The sequence below is a fragment of the Chanodichthys erythropterus genome, chromosome 18, assembly GCF_024489055.1.
Source record: "Chanodichthys erythropterus isolate Z2021 chromosome 18, ASM2448905v1, whole genome shotgun sequence".
Taxonomy (NCBI): domain Eukaryota; kingdom Metazoa; phylum Chordata; class Actinopteri; order Cypriniformes; family Xenocyprididae; genus Chanodichthys; species Chanodichthys erythropterus.
This window is the reverse complement of record NC_090238.1, coordinates 38,303,640-38,321,406: the sequence shown is the minus strand read 5'-3', so window position 1 is coordinate 38,321,406 and position 17,767 is coordinate 38,303,640. Positions and strand designations below refer to the sequence as shown.

The following is a 17,767-nucleotide window of genomic DNA, read 5'->3' as shown; positions in this document are numbered from 1 at the left end:
GTTTATAATTAAAAGTCACACGCTAATTTTTTCTTCTTCTTCTGGGAATTATTGGTATTTTGGTTACAAAATAAATTGTATTTAATTTGATCTCCATTTAATTCGAAGTAAATTTCTAGTTTCTAGTAGTAGTAGTACTAGTTCACTGAGAGAGACACTATATGACAGTAAGGATAACCATTTAAATGCTGTAATTTTGCATAATTTGCAATGCAAAATAATGCATAATATTGATTATAAACGTAATAGTATGCTATGTAATTAAAATTAATTTCAATAAATAAAAAAACTGTTAAAAATCACAAATTATTTGTTGTTTGTCACTATAGACCATTTTTGTGCCGTGGGCACAGGAGGATTTTTAATATTTCAAACCTGTGGGAAGCACTGGTGTAACAGTATATTGGATCCGTGCAGCCCTTAAAGTGACAGCAGCCTAATAAACCTCTGCCGGGGATAGGGTACATTTCTAAATAAATTTGTAAAATTAATTTCTCTAAATAAATTTCCGAAAAAATAAAATCTCCAAATATGAAAATATATTTCTAAATAAATTTTTTAAAAAGTCTAAATATAACAAGTGAGCAGAAACAGGAACAGGCACCTCACGGTGTTTGAGAGCGTGTGCGTGTCTGTGAAAACTAAGACAAGCAGCAGAGATGAGGAGAAAGTGATTCTGCAGGGTTAGAAGCATCTGGAAGAGATGACTGGGGTCTCTCGCATCAACCACAGGAGAAAGAGAGAGAGAGAGAGAGAGAGACGGAGGGGAAGCACGGCATTCCGGAAGGACGGCTGCCATTAGCATTCCAGCTCCATGAGCTCAGGCCTCCGTCTCCCACCTAACCACCAAATATCACGCAAGCTCAATTAAGTAAATAAACAACTGCTGCATCTTCAATAAACTAAACAAAAGTGCAGAAAAAAAGACAGAGGCATCACTTTACACATACAAACTTTCCGAAGCGCTCTCTCTGGACGGGAACGCTGTTGAATCCAGGCCCTGGAGGAGACCAAGCGTCCCAGATTTCCAGCGGGTCGTGACACAAAAATGGGTCACAGGTCTGAATGTACACCAGCGTTCAGCAATGACGCATTCAACTGACATTTGTAATGTTACAAAAGATTCTATTTCAAATGAACGCCGTTCTTTTCATCAAAGAATCCTGAAACAATGTATCACGGTTTCCACATAAATATGAAACGGTTTCCAAACACTGATGATAATAATCAGAAATGTTTCTTGAGCAGCAATTAGAATGATTTCTGAAGGATCATGTGACACTGAGTAATGATGCTGAAAATTCAGCTTTGATCACTGGATATAATTTACACTTTACTAGATATTCACATTGGAAATATCTATGTTAAATTATAATAATATTTCACTATTTTTACTGTATTTTTATTTTACAAGGTAACACAAGAACAGTTACTTTAGGATAATATAATTTATATACTATTATAGTATTTATTTCTATTTTGCATATAATAAAAGCTTGAGTTAATGCACTAATTCTCCTCATGTGCTCTTCGTTTGGTTCTTGTGTTTACCAGTAAGTGAAAAGATCCCAAAGTGCTCATGTTTGTCTGACCAAAATCACTCGACAACATACATAATTACACCTTCCAAACTCATAATCGGAGGCTTCCCAGCATGCAGCGTTTGCGGTTCATGCATCAGAGAAGGATACCGTGGTGTGTCGACATGCACAGACCCGTAAGACACGACGGGACCAAACCACAGCGAATAAACAACACATGCTACAGCAGGAGCCGCGCAGGTGACATCAGCGGCTAATGATGTCATCGCTCGTCTGGCCGTGACGTCTTCAGCGAAACTCTCTGAGTGAGTGTGAATGTGACTCATCTGGACGTCACCATGAGACCACAAGACAGATGCATCTGTTAAATAACGTGCATGGAATTTGACAACACTGTCACAAATCATCATATTAGAATGATTTCTGAAGGATCATGTGACACTGAAGACTGGAGTAATGATGCTGAAAATTCAGGTTTGCATCACAGGAATAAATTACTTTGTCAAATATATTTAAATAGTACACAGTTATTTTAAATCGTAATAATATTTCACAATATTACTGTTTTTTACTGTATTTTTAATTAAATAAATGTAGCCTTGGTGTGCAGACGAAACTTCTTTTAAAAACATTAAAAATCTTAGTGGTTCCAAACTTTTGGACTGTATTGTACACACACATTATATATATATATATAATATATATATATATATTAGTCTTTCTACTTCAAAATTTCACATTTAATTAAATGTGTTTCTTGCCATTTCTTTTTTTGGTAATTTTACTAGTGATTTCTGAGTGAAAATTGTTTCAAAGTAAATCTTACATTTCATATTTTTCATTCTAGTTTAAGACAATTTAAACTAAAATTGTATATTTCAGAAGCATATTCACAGCTGTACACTACAATATAGATCCAGTGTTATTTCAGCTTTATATACTATTATAGTATATATTAATATTTTACATTTTTATAGTTTCTATATCTATATTTTCAGAAATTTTAATTTTAGTTAAAGTTTTAATACTTTAATTAGTCATTTTGTTGTGCTCAATTGTGCTCCTTGCTGGAAAAAATATGAAACATTTCAGTCTGTATTCAGGCCTCATCATAGCACAGAAACTGCACTCATTAAAATGACTAACTGACTAAATGACTAAGCTGTATCTCAATACTAGTGTTACTTAATCTCAGCGCTGCGTTAGACACGTTTGACGTATAGATCATGACATACTCTTAGATCCACTACAAAATTACACTGGTATTCAGGGCCTATAATGCCCCTCTCACAAGATGTGATATAAGTCTCTGGTGTCTCCAGAATGTGTGTGTGAAGTTTCAGCTCAAAATCCCCCACAGATCATTTATTATAGCTTGTAAAATTTGCCTCTATTTGGGTGTGAGCAAAAACACACCGTTTTTGTGTGTGTCCCTTTAAATGCAAATGAGCTCCACTTTCCAGAAGAGGGCGGAGCTTTAACAGCTCAACAACAACAAAGCTGGAGAATCTCACGCAGCCAAAATGAGGAAAGTGTTCAGCCTTACATTGTTCAAACCGGAGTCGACACTGATGGAGAGACTCAGGAAGAAGTTACAACTTTTAGACGTTTCTGAATGGTTACTGGATAAATTGATGTAGTTGCTGTGGAGTTGATTCAACTCATCCACTAGCATGTGCCGTCATGTTCATCTTTTGTGTTGAATTGACCCTCGTTTGTGAAGCAGTCCGGCGTAAAATGACGGCATGACAACAACACTCGACTACAACATCTCTTCCTCTTCTCTAAAGCAGCCCAACATGGCCAAGAAAACATCTCCTTTGCATTGAACTTTGAGCGTCATAACTTTGCAGATGTTGTTCATGATCAAACAGCAACATTACACACTAACTAAAGTTAAAAATCAACCACATCTTTAAGATCGTACCTATCAGACGTTACCATTTTGTTTATGGGGAATTTTCCAAGTTAATGTCAGTAAATTATGGAGTGCCTCAAGGCTCTGTGTTAGGCCCTCTGCTATTTTCAATACACATGCTACTCTTGGTTATATTATTAGAATTAGTTTCCACTGTTATGCCAATGATACTCAGATGATATTCATATTTCATATTTCATATGTAACAAAAACAGCCTTCTTCCACCTCAGAAACATCGCGAAGCTGCAGAACATGTTTTCTGAAAAGTTATTAGTCCAAAATGCAGTTCTTAGATCAAGAACAAATGATTATATAACACCAATTTTATTATCTCTACACATGGTTACCTATTAAGTTCCATTCCATTAAATTATTAACAGCAGCTTCGCTAAATATTTTCCATTTTCTTTCTACTTCGGCATGCTCATCAGTTAACAAAACAGTTAACATTAGGTATAGATCACCTCCAATCTAACAGAGTACAATCTTGATCTGTAAAACACTATTAAACAACAGCTTTTACTTCTGAAACTACAGTACACAAAGTACCATACAAACATATGAGATGAACTGAACATCTCCAGACAGACACGGCGCTCACATTAGTTCTGCGTCTGGCAGACGTCATCTCTCTTTCCTCCCCACGGCCAGATAAACACACACACTTCAGAATGATGACTGTAGATAACGGGAGGATGTTGAGAAGATGACAAGCAGAACATCTCTCCTCTTCACACTCGCTCAGATCTCTGGACGCATGGCTATTCTCAAGCGCGTTCAGGTACGAGTGCTGAAAACCCAGAGCTTTAGAGGGGGAACGTCATTTATCCTGGTCCATATCTGTCATCAGGAGCGGTCGGCTTGATAAATGTGTGTCGGACACGTGATTAGAGATCATTGTGAGATAGTAAGAGACTCAAAAGTGCAACTCTAACACCACCAAATCAAGATCTACAGAGAGACAGAGAAATGAAAGGGTTGTGAAGAACAGATCAAATGACAACAGAGATAACAGAGAAACCATCTGTATCACTCGTCAGATTAAAGATAGATTCAAAGATATAAAGGTGTGTGTCTCAAACGCTGCTATGATATTACCCATAATTGTCTATTACAGACGAAAGTAGTTTAGAAATGTTTCCAAACTCATATTATGTGAGAAACTACATGTAAAATAAATAAAATATAAAAATAAAATATAATATAGTATGAAAAAATTGATTAAAAATTGTGGGAAAAGAAATACTAAAAAAAAGTATGTGCCAAAAATTACTTTCAAGTATTGTAAAATAAAATAGCAAATATATAAATAAATAAAATATAGTATAAATAATTTTTAGTATACATAAATAAAATATAACAAATAAAAATAATAAACAAAATAAATATTGCAGGGCTATTTAAGTGAATTATTTAAAAAAAAATGTAAATGTTGATTAAAAATTGTGATAAAAAAATAGTAAACAAAATACTACAAAATAATATGGCACAAAAGAACTTACATTATTGTATTGTGACATAAAATATAAAATAAATAAAGAAATCATAGTATAAATAAATGAAAAAAAAATAGTATAAAAATATAAAAATAAGTAAAATCAATATTGCAGGACTATTTAAAAAAGTTAAAAGGGCATTAAAAACTGTGGAAAAAGAAGTAAAAAATAAAATACTAAAAAATAATGTATATATAATAAGTAAATAAATACAAATTTCAGGACTATTTAAGTGTATTTCAAAAAAAGTTATAAGATGATGAAAAATTGTGGAAAAATAAATGGTAAATAAAATACAAAAAAATAATATGGCACAAAAGAACTTAAATTATTGTATTGTAACATATAATATAAAATAAATAAATAAATCATAGTATGAATAAATGAAAAAATAAAAAATACAATTTAGTATAAAAATATAAAATAAGTAAAATCAATATTGCAGGACTATTTTAAAAGGTCATTAAAAATTGTGGAAAAAGAAATACTAAAAAATAATGTAGCACAAAAGAACTTCAAAATATCATAAAATAAAATATAAAATAAATAAAACATAGTATAAATGAATAAAGTATAGGATTAAAAATAAAAATAAATAAATATTTCAGGACTATTTAAGTGTATTTCAAAAAAAGTTATAAGATGATGAAAAATTGTGGGAAAATAAATGGTAAATAAAATACAAAAAAATAATGTGGCACAAAAGTCCTTTCAAGTATTATAAAATAAAATGTCAAATAAATAAATACACTGTATAAAATAAATAAAATATACTATTAAAATATTAAAATCAATATTGCAGGACTATTTAAGTAAAAAAAAAAAAAGGTTAAAAGGTCATTAAAAATAGTGGAAAAATAAACAATAAATAACACAAAAGATCCTCCAAGTATTGTGTGACCGTACGGCAACTTCCTGTCTCCCAGAACACCTGGTTACACAATCAGACAGAGCAAATGAAGCAGTCTGAACACATCCAGGATGTTGTTGAACACATGGAGCTTTTCTGCTTGTGTGGGAAAAGACGACAGCGTTTAAAACCGGCTTTTACAAACAGCAGATGCATTAGTGTCACTCTCAGAACTCAAAGGGGCGAAATAAACATTTAAACTGACTTACACTTGGCTGAAAGAGTTAAGAGCGTTTCGCTGCGTTTAACTTTAATCAGGCTGTGATGACTCCAGATCATGCCAGTGTTGAAGAGGAGAACACCAGCCAACAGCTCCAGAACACAGATGTTTTCGAGTGATTATCGGAGTGAAAACTCATTAACGGAGCAGCTGATCTTCAAAATAACATCACAATGCAACACACACCCATTATTATCCATTATCCAAAGTGTGCTGTATTTACAGTAAAGCTGGCACTGGTGTGAGTAATCCCATCTGATCTCATTAATGAGCAACGAATGATCCGGTGGAGTGAGGAGACCAAATACTGCTTTAAAACTCTCCAAGAAAATCCAAACAGAACTTCCTTGATTTAATCATCACACATGAATCATGATGTGGTGCCAGGAGACGTGAGGAGGTGAACACACACACTGCATAAACACACACACACACACACACTGCATAAACACACACACACACAGACAATAAAAATACAAGAATGATTGTTATATGTTATATTAATGTTCTTATATGGAGTTCTAGAATAATGCACTATATATATATATATAATACACGCATATGATTGCATACATATTTTTATACTAAATTTTTCAAATTTATTCTTCAAATATTTTAAATGTTTTTACTAATTTGTTTAGACTACATTATTTAATATTTTATTTTACAATACTTGAAAGTTCTTTTGTGCTTTTTTTAGTATTTTATTTACTATTTCTTTTCCCACAATTTGTATTTCATTTATTTATTTATGCTATGTTATATTTATTTTCTATTTTATTTTACAAAACTTGGAAGATCTTTTGTGCCACATTTTTTTTGTATTTTATTTACCATTTCTTTTCCCACAATTTTCAAATAACCTTTTATTTTTTTTTTCTTCTTTAAATTCACTTAAATAATCTGCAATATTGAGCAATATTGATTTTACTTATTTTTATATTTTTCATACTAAAAATTGTATTTATTTATTCATTCATTTATTTATTTATACTATGTTTTATTGATTTATTTTATATTTTATTTTACAATACTTGGAAGTTCTTTTGGTATTTTATTTACTATTTCTCTTTTAATCACCTTTGATTAAAAAAAATCACTTAAATAGTCCTGCAATATTAATTTATTTACTTATTTTTATTTTATATATATTTGATTTCTTTATACAAAATTTTATTTTATTTATTTTCCATTTTATTTTACAATAATAATAGTTGGAAGTTATGTTTTGGCACATAATTTATTTTTTATTTTTTTGTATTTTACCACTATTTCTTACTATTTCACCAATATTTAATTGCTGCAATATTTATTTATTCATTTATTTATTTATACTATATTTTATCTTTATTTTCGTTTTATATTTTATTTAAAAACACTACCGTTGAAAAGTTTGGTGTTAGTATGATTTTTTTTTTTTAAATAAATTTATTCAGCAAGGACACATTAAATTGATCAAAAATGACAATAAAGACATTTATAATGTTACAAAAGATTCTATTCCAAATAAATGCCGTTCTTTTAGAACTTTTGAAAAATAAATGTATCAGTTTCCACCAAAATATGAAACTGTTTTCAGCATTGATAATAATCATAAATGTTTCTTGAGCATCAAATCATCATATTAGAATGATTTCTGAAGGATCATGTGACACTGAAGACTGGAGTAATGATGCTGAAAATTCAACTTTGATCACAGGAATAAATTACACTTTACTATTTATTCACATAGAAAACAGCTATTTTAAATTGTAAAAATATTTCACTGTTTTTACTGTATTTTTGATCTTGGTGAGCAGAAGAGACGTCTTTCAAAAACATAAAAAAAAAAAAAAAAAAATCGTACTTCCCTCAATCTAGACTACACTATAGATCTGTTCCAAAACCTATTGTGCTGAACAGAAACAGCATCCAGTTTAAGTGAGTGTCGAGCAGGTGATATTTCATCAGAATCGCTTATATGATTGATTAAGAGTGAAAACAAAAGATGAACACCAATATATCAGCTGAAAGAGCTCTTACAGGAAGAATTTCCTGCCAAAGCAATCAAGCAAACTTCAAAACGCACTATGCGTGAATATGGTGAAAGTCCGTTGGTGTGGCCGTTTGGCCTCAGACAGAGAACGGCGTCTTGATTATCTGTTTGCATGAGAGCGTCTCTCGTCAGAGAGGAATGAGAGCTGCAGAAATTCACAGTTCCAGCGCTGGATAAACCTTCTGACGAAGAGCTGATGTTTGGGTTGTGTGAATGATTGCATGTGTGGAGGAAGACCTGCTTCTTTGAAGCAGATGAAGGAAGGGCGGCCCTTTGTTTATTGGACGTGTTTGAAAGGAGTCTGACGGAAAGCATGGAGAAAACCCAGTTCTTGAGCTCCGCAAGATTCCCCTCCGAATCTGGCGTCCATCCGGGATCCCAGTAGGCAGAAGGAACACTTGATGAACTTTTTATGTTGTTTGGAAGAAAAAAACACTCTGTTCAAGGCATTTGCAAAGGAAGAAACAAGATATTCAATAACATAATGTAGCAGGCTGGAGTGTTTCCATAATTCATCCGTCCTGAAGCATAACGTCGTACTGTATATCAAAGCCGGTCTTTCCCAGTAACTGTATTATGCTGTTGTCTACGGCTCAGAATCTGTGAATGGATGTTGTAGTGTTTGGAAATAACCTGCTGTAGATATGACAGTCTTTACACAAGCAGACAGGGTGAACAGGTTTTTATCCGTCTGCTGGGAAACCAGCTGATAATGAGGAACAACTTCTTACTAGATTTACCAGAGACTGTGAGGATCTTAGTATTGAATATTTCAAAGCTGTCATGTTATAATGGAGAAATGTATCCTTTGGATAAACAACAACAAATATATATATTTATTTTAATTTTTTTTATATTTTAAATGTATTATATATTTATTAATTTTACTTATTTAATTTTTCTTTATTTATATTTATATATTTTTTATTTAATTTATTTTTAATTTTATTTTGATATTTTTTAAATTTTATTTATTCAAAATATTTATTTACATTAATTTATTATATATAATAAATTAAAATGTAAATAAATATTTTGAATAAATATAAATAAATAAATATATAATAAAAAAATATAAAAATAAAATTAGAAATAAATTAAATAAAATGTATATAAATATATGATACATTTAAAATATATACATAATACATAAAAATATAATAAATAAAAAATAAATAAAATAATTAATAAAAAATAAAATAAATTAAAAAATTAATAGATTTTAAAAAAATAAAATAAAATTGAGTAAATCATTATTATGGGATCTTCAATTTCCTTCCTAAAAGCATTACAAAAGATTCTCTGCATAAAACATACAGTGATAAATTTAGTCGGAAAAGAAGAAATGTAGATAATAATAGTGTTATTTATGCATAAATGCAATCATACACAGTAAACACTTCCAAATTAATAAATGAATGCTATAATATATTTGATGATATAAAGATGCGATTTTTCATAATAAAATGCATTAGTGCAATTCCACTGTGGTGCATCGCTGTCATATTGCAAAATTAATATTTTCTAAATTTTCGATAAAACTATGTAACGTGTGTCTGTTAACAATGACATCAGAGATGCAGGAAACAGCCTTTAATTTCCAATTATGCATGTAGTCATTTTTTATTTTTTCCTGAAAGCTGAGAAAGGGAAAGAAACTAATACATGGTTAAAGGTTCTGAGAAATGCATTGGCACATATCCTAGAGCACACCTGCATATTTTGCTATAAAACAAGGACTATTATAACCAATTTCAGATTGACCTGCCAATAAAAGCATTCAAGCAAAACCAAACAACAGTTGGTGATTTTACAGGCTGGTCAGATACATTCTTAGTCAGCAATGTGCTTCATTTAGAGCGCCAAACTTTCGAAACTAGTACAGAACGTGCTTCATCTCACTGAAGTCACTGAATAAACTACAATATTACTATAAAAACAACAACAATCAGTCTTGACTCGACTTGACTCAAAGTCAGCAGACAAAAGAAACAGGTTGCATCCATGTGCGTTCAGTCATGGGAGCGCAAGCAGGAATTACTACATGTCAACAGAACTTGTGTAACGCGGGTCTGCCTGTACACACACGTCCCAGAGCGAGAGACCGCTGTCATTACAAAGCACCGGCGCTTCAGTAAAGCCTACAGGAAACCAGCACAATGACATGGAGATTAGTAATCATCAAAGCCCCTGCAACACCACAGAACCGAGCCGTGCCCTTCCCAGAGTTCCCAGGAACACGACAAACATCGCTCAGGTGAACTTCCTCTGCAGCTGAGATTGTGCTTCACGAGAGTTACGTCAGCGCAGACCAAACAAACGGCGAGGTTTAGTCGAGAGGAGGGTGGAGACGCGGCTCTATCTGCACCTGAACGACGTCAGCCTCACCTGTTCCTCAATCTCTGGACTTTAACACTTGGGATCTATGAAGGACTCTGAACTGTAGAAGATTTTAAAATCAAAACTAACTACAAATATCTTGGCGGTAAAGAGGTTACGGTAAGAGGAATTGCTCGTGTCACTTCCACTATTTCACTTCCACCATCATTATATGGCATTGCTTTTGTATTAAACAAGTTTATACAACCATTGTTAATATTTTCAAAAAAGATTAACATCGATTTGACACTAATACTAATAAAATATGATGATTAATTAGGATTTTTGAGGATATGTCTGTCTCTGTGCAACCTGTTCTATAGCCTAACAAGTCTTGTCATGTTCACAGAAACACCTCTAACGTTTGTTGGCTTCAGACGTTCAGACTTGGGTGTGAATACCTGCGCACCTTTACAGGTATGTCTCGAACAATAAAACATACTTTTAAAGGTTTTAAACACTGACCAGAATGATTCTGATTCGTAATTGTTGGATGTTTAAGAAGAAAGGAAAATGCTGCGTTTGGAAACTGTACCACAATGAGAAATGGCATTGATGATCATCATAAATTATCATTTCCTCCTTGAATTTAATCAATATTTATTCAATTTATTGACTTGGAACTTCTACACTGTAAAAATTATTTGATTATATGATTTATCACAACATTTGTCTTTTGTCAAATCAACTTATGGTGTAATATGGTTCAGATAACATAATATTTTGAGTCGCTTTTGATTAAATCAATCACCTTCATTGTATTAACTCAAATTTTAATTTCAATGAACTCAAAATTAAGGCAACCAGGTAATTTAGTTTAAGTTAAACCAACAATTCTTTTTTACAGCGTACAGACTAAAGCCTCAGTGAATCACTGTCATGGGATCTTCAATGTTGTTCCTAACGTAACAAAGCGTAACAAAAATAAAGCATAAAATGTTCAATTTTGTCTGAAAAGAAGAAACACAGATAATAATAATAATAATAATAATAATAATAGTGATATTTATGCATAAATGCAATTGTATCACAGTTAACGCTTCCATATAAATGAATAGACGCAAGAATATAATTGATGCCACTATCTATAAAAAAATTCATTTTTTCATTAGACAACCATCATATGGCAGCATTCATATTTCCTAAATTAATTAACACTACACTAGTACACTCTAAAAAATAGTGGGTTAAAAGCAACCCAAGTTGGGTTGAAAATGGACAAACCCAGCGATTGGGTTGTTTTAGCCCAGCGATTGGACTGTTTTAACCCAGCGATTGGACTGTTTTAACCCAGCGACTGGGTTGTTTTAGCCCAGCGATTGGGTTGTTTTAACCCAGAAATTGGATTGTTTTAACCCAGCGACTGGGTTGTTTTAGCCCAGCGATTGGGTTGTTTTAACCCAGAAATTGGATTGTTTTAACCCAGCGACTGGGTTGTTTTAACCCAGCGATTGGATTGTTTTAACCCAGAAATTGGATTGTTTTAACCCAGCGACTGGATTGTTTTAACCCAGCGATTGGGTTGTTTTAGCCCAGCGATTGGACTGTTTTAACCCAGCGACTGGGTTGTTTTAACCCAGAAATTGGACCGTTTTAACCCAGCGACTGGGTTGTTTTAACCCAGCAATTGGACTGTTTTAACCCAGCGATTGGGTTGTTTTAACCCAGAAATTGGACTGTTTTAACCCAGCGACTGGATTGTTTTAACCCAGCGATTGGGTTGTTTTAACCCAGCGATTAGGTTGTTTTAACCCAGCGATTGGACTGTTTTAACCCAGCGATTGGATTGTTTTAACCCAGAAATTGGACTGTTATTTTTTATTGATTTTTAATTTCCAACCTATTTTGGGTTAATTTTAAACAAGCCATATAGTCATTTTTAAACAATAGCTGGGTTAAATAAAACTGCCAAGCACGTTGGGCAAACATTTAACCCAACCGCTGGGTTAAAACAACCCATTCGCAGTGTTAAAACATCCCATTCACTGGGTTTGTCCATTTTAAACTGAATTTGGGTTGTTTTTAACCCCACATTTTAACCCAGTGTATTATTACGAATCTTGGAGTTATATTTTTTTTTGGAGAAGAACGGTTTTTTTCCCAGTAAGGTGCTCTGAAAAGAAAGGGTGTGTTAATAATTGTTCAAAATGTAGGTTGTTTTGGGGATTTATTGGTTTAAACCTTCAAATTCATGCATTTCCTTTCAGAACAATTGACTTGTATCCTCCCTCCCTCTCGTTGCATGTTTGAAAAGGAATGCCGTTATGTCCGCGCTCGCCATCTCCCGCTGCTACTAAAGTGCCGATAAAACCTTTATTGGCCAACAAAACATGTTTTCTGTAGTGCCATACAAATTTAAAGAGTGAGTGTTGCGAGTCACGAACACTGATCTAATGTGCGAGTGAACTGTAAACCGCAAAACAGGGCCGTGAATGCCAACTAGAGTAAAATGCTTCCTATGTACATTATCACAACAAATGAGACTTATTACTCTTTATTACAAACTAATTTAACCTGTACTGAATCATAGAGCGCTGTGAAAACATGCTCCCAGAATGCAGGTCAGCAGTTACACAAGAATCTTGCACAATTAAAATATGTGTAAATGTGATTTCATTAAAGATCCCACGAAAGAATCACAAGTCATTCATAGTGAGCGAGGATAAAACATGCCAGCGGCTGTAAAGATGTCGCAATATCAACTGTTAATCTGTAACAAGAACTAATCTTAATCAAATACTGATTAAAATGAACAGCTATATCAGTGATTGTTATGGTACTGTACATGTGCTGGATCAGACACTTTACAACACATTTCATTCCTGATATACAGTATATATTTCAAACATTAGACATAATTATAGATTTATCAAGGGAACAAATTAAAAAAATGAACAAAAACTACGTTTTTTTCCACATTCTTTGAGCTGATTGTCAGGGAAAATGGATATAAATATAGTAAAATGTGTTACTTGTTTTGGTAGTAGAAAAGCATTCATTTTAAACTCTTCAAAAAGGTCATTATTAAAAAGAGAAACAATTAAACATCCATGTAAGGGAATTACAGGCAGAAATTCCATGTGCACCTTTGTTTAAAGTAATACTGTGTCTCCATGTGAAGTAAGCCAACAAAGTGAAAGTCAACACTGAATGTGAAAATGTCCTGCAACACAAGACAATCACAGCCAGAACATACTTAATGCGGAACACGATTTTGGTTTCACGATAAGATTTTGTATCATCACGAAAGTTTAAGCCACGCCAATGTAAATATTCACACGCAAGAAGACGCAAAAGGGAACTCAATTCGTTTCTCGCGTGCTGTGAGAAGTTTTCTGGGCGCAAACATCCCAAGCATGCACACAGAAAACCGCGTCTCAGATAGTGTGTGAATACTGAAATGAGCTCTTTCACGTCTTCTTGTACTTAAAAGAAACAAAGCATCCTAGTAAACAGTCGGTTAAGTCTTAAATGAACGCAAACAGCTGAGAAAGAAAATTCTCATGTGTAACAGCATCAGTATATTGGATCCGTGCAGCTCTTAAAGTGACAGCAGCCTAATATTTCTGCTGCTGTCCATGTCATTAATGTTAATCAAGCAACAATTGGGTTGTTTTAACCCAGCGGTTGGGTTACATTTTTGCAATTTTATTTAACCCAACTATTGTTTAAAAAAATGACTATATGTCTGGCTTAAAATGAACCCAAAATAGGTTGGAAATTAAAAATCAGACACATAATTACTAGAGGAAACATTTATTAATAAGAAATGTAATAATGTTTGTTTATTAAACATTAATAAATGTTCATTTCCAACATACTTAAGCAATAAATACAGTAATTTTTAAACAATAGTTGAGTTAAATAAACTACCCAGCAGGATGGGCAAACTCTTAACCCAACCGCTGGGTTAAAAAAATGCATCAACTGGGTTAAAGTAAAGCATTCGCTGGGTTAAAACACCCCGATCGCTGTCCATTTTCACCCAAAATTGGGTTGTTTTTATCGCAGCATTTTTGAGTATATGTTTAAGTTATACAGTAAATCTATGCAGTGATTATTTTACAGTTGACTGCTTTATTAAATTTCTGTACATGAAAACCTGTTGTTAGACCTACCTGAAAAGCTTTGTTCTGTTGTATTAGTTTGTGCTATTACTGACTGTTTATTTGTCTTTAATAATGTTTTAAATAAGTATTGAAATTGGAACAGAGAATTGTGAATTTTCACTGGTATCTATAATTTTGGTGTCATAACCAATGGTTTTATAGCCAGTAAATTAAGTCACTGGCCGTTGGTAGATGTGGCAGTAGTTTTAGGCCCTGATTATAAGTTTACTATAAGTTACATTTCATCACTTTAATGCATCCTTGCTAAATAAAACTATTGAACGGTAGTAAATATGTATGTATCTGTCAGGTTTGATGACTATTTTCCTGTAATCCGTTTCAGAATCTAGATTTCTCCGCTCATCACATGTTGTCACAGTGCTGAAGAAACAGCTCAAGGATTACGATGCCTCTAAGGACATTGCTTTACCGCAAACCAGCATCTGGAAGATGGCAGAGGAGACTAACAAACCGAAAGGAGGTTGTGTCGGTCAACATGATCAGCCTTCCTCTCGGTGACTTCAGGCACGTCTCTCACATCGGAATGGACGGACACTCGGAGAGTTTCGGCGACCTCTCGTTCTTGAAGGAGGGCCAGAGTCTCCTGCTTCAGAGCTCCAAGAGCGAGCAGAACCTGTTCCTCACGTGCACACCACCGCCGAAGCCGCCCCGCGTTAACCTGGACGAACCGGGCCGATGCAGCCCGATCATGGAACACGCGCCGGCCAATCAGAGGCAGAAATGCAGCTCGCTTCCCCTCCTGGATGCCGAGGAAGAGGAGGAAGAGTGTTTGCACGTGGAGCCCAGAAGCATCAGCAGGAGTCCGGCTCGTGGCAGCCTGAGTTCTGGACGAGATTCAACACAAACAAACCCAGAAGAAACACAGCCAGACCAAACCGACACCGCCTTCACGTTCAGTCTGGATCTGGGACCCTCCATACTGGACGCCGTCCTGCAGGTGATGGATAAAGTCCAGCAATAGATCGCAACGGGAGCCGTGAACTGTTTTTGATCAACATCTGAACTCTGGACAATAACAAAACTGCTTCATATTGCTCAACAAAATATTTCTTCTTGGAACTGTACGATTAGGAAACTGTTTTCGTTTCAAACTGTTTTTGTGTCCAAACCCCACACCCTTTATTAAGAAATATCCCCCTTCCAATGAAGTCTGGATGTGCTCTTATTATGTAACGCTGTGTAACGGTTGCTGACCGTCCACAATCAGATATTTTAAGGCAGCGTTAGTCAATGTGTGCTGAAGTCTAGTTAATGATTAAGTGGCTTTTATTTCACCACTTAAACTGTGATTTCCTCGTTTGCTCTCTGAGCCCCACTCCTTTGCTTTAGTACACTGCATTCACGGATGAAATGAACCTTGGGAGAAGATTTCCTTCTGTCTGCACTGGAATGGTTAAAAACACTGTATGATTTATTATATCAAGCTATATTCTTTCTATAAGGACAACCTATAAAGTCTAGTCAGTGACAACTAGCCGGATTAAGTAACAATATGCCAACTAGTTCACACATCACCATTAGATCTACAAGTGGAAGGGAACAACAGTAATTCCTTAATAAAATAATGTTTATTTTTAATAAAAATGCATGTATTTACTTGTGTAAATATTTTAATAAATGTGCATATTAAAGGTGTAATATATATATATATATATATAAATGTTTACATTTGATTCTGAATGTGTTTGATAGTGCTCCGTGGCTAAAGCTAACATTACACACTGTTGGAGAGATTTATAAAGAATGAAGTTGTGTTTATGAATTATACAGACTGCACGTGTTTAAAAATAAAAAAAATAGCGACGGCTCTTGTCTCCGTGAATACAGTAAGAAACAATGGTAACTTTAACCACATTTAACAGTACATTAGCAACATGCTAACGAAACATTTAGAAAGACAATTTACAAATGTCACTAAAAATATCATGATATCATGGATCATGTCAGTTATTATTGCTCCATCTGCCATTTTTCGCTGTTCTTGCTTGCTTACCTAGTCTGATGATTCAGCTGTGCACAGATCCAGACGTTAATACTGGCTGCCCTTGACTAATGCTTGAACATGGGCTGGTATATGCAAATATTGGGGTCATACATATTAATGATCCCGACTGTTACGTAACAGTCTGTGTTATGTTGAGATTCACCTGTTCTTCAGAGGTCTTTTAAACAAATGAGATTTATATAAGAAGGAGGAAACAATGGAGTTTGAGACTCACTGTATGTCATTTCCATGTACTGAACTCTAATTATTCAACTATACCAATATAAATTCAATTTTCCATTCTATGGCACTTTTAAGAAAAAATATATTTATTTGAAATGTAAAAATCTTAAAAATACAAAAATATTACTATTAATAAAAATCATTAGCTATCTAATAAATCAATAAGGCATATAGCAATTAAGAAAAGAAAATAATATTCAATATTTAACATTAATTTTTAAATATTTAATATTATTAAAATTAATAAGGCGTACAACAATTAAGAAAAGAAAATATTAAAAATTTAATATTAATTTTTAAATATTTACTATATTACATAAGAAAAAATATGAAACAGAAAAAAAATAAGAAATATAAAAATAAGAAAAAACTATGATTAGTATATTTATGTTTGTGTTTGCATGAGAGTGAGCATGTGTGTGCAAATGGGTATAATAACATGTGTATTACAACGCAAACATTGTTTATGGGGACATTTCTTGTGTCGTCGTAAATCAAAAGGCTTAAAAAAAAAACTAAACAGTGTTGTTTTAAGCACAAATTAGCTTTAAAACAATTGATTAACACTAAACGGCTGCATTTTCAGCAGCTGAAAACCTGAGGGAAACCTGACCAGCCCTGATACGTACAGACACACATAGCTGGAGCCCGGTTACACGTCCAAACTGGTGCTATTTCTGTAGCAGAACAAGTGCAGTGTTCTCCTGACAGCTGGAGAAGTGAGGGAACGTGATACTTCCATCCATTAACACGAGGCTTTAAACACTAGCTGCTGAACAAACACGCCTCACGCCACAGGAGGCCATCGAAACAGACACCCGCTCGTCTGCTGGGATTCATGCCTGATATACGGTGAAAAATGACAAGATGTATAACGAGGAATGTCTAAAGCAATTTTGTATTGGCCAAT

At 33.7% G+C, this 17,767-nt stretch overlaps 2 protein-coding genes across 2 annotated transcripts in view; one reads left to right on the top strand and one right to left on the bottom strand.

Annotated features, from left to right (window-relative positions):
• dnajc17 (DnaJ (Hsp40) homolog, subfamily C, member 17) overlaps positions 1-17,767 on the bottom strand; it is an 84,227-nt gene that overhangs the window by 4,328 nt on the left and 62,132 nt on the right. The gene's annotated exons all lie outside the window — the stretch shown is intronic.
• LOC137006319 (cdc42 effector protein 3-like) lies at positions 9,706-16,428 on the top strand. The gene is made up of 3 exons (XM_067366956.1): positions 9,706-10,620; positions 10,850-10,917; positions 14,953-16,428. The coding sequence occupies exon 3, from the start codon at positions 15,016-15,018 to the stop codon at positions 15,589-15,591; it is 576 nt and encodes a 191-aa protein (XP_067223057.1). The 5' UTR covers positions 9,706-10,620; positions 10,850-10,917; positions 14,953-15,015; the 3' UTR covers positions 15,592-16,428.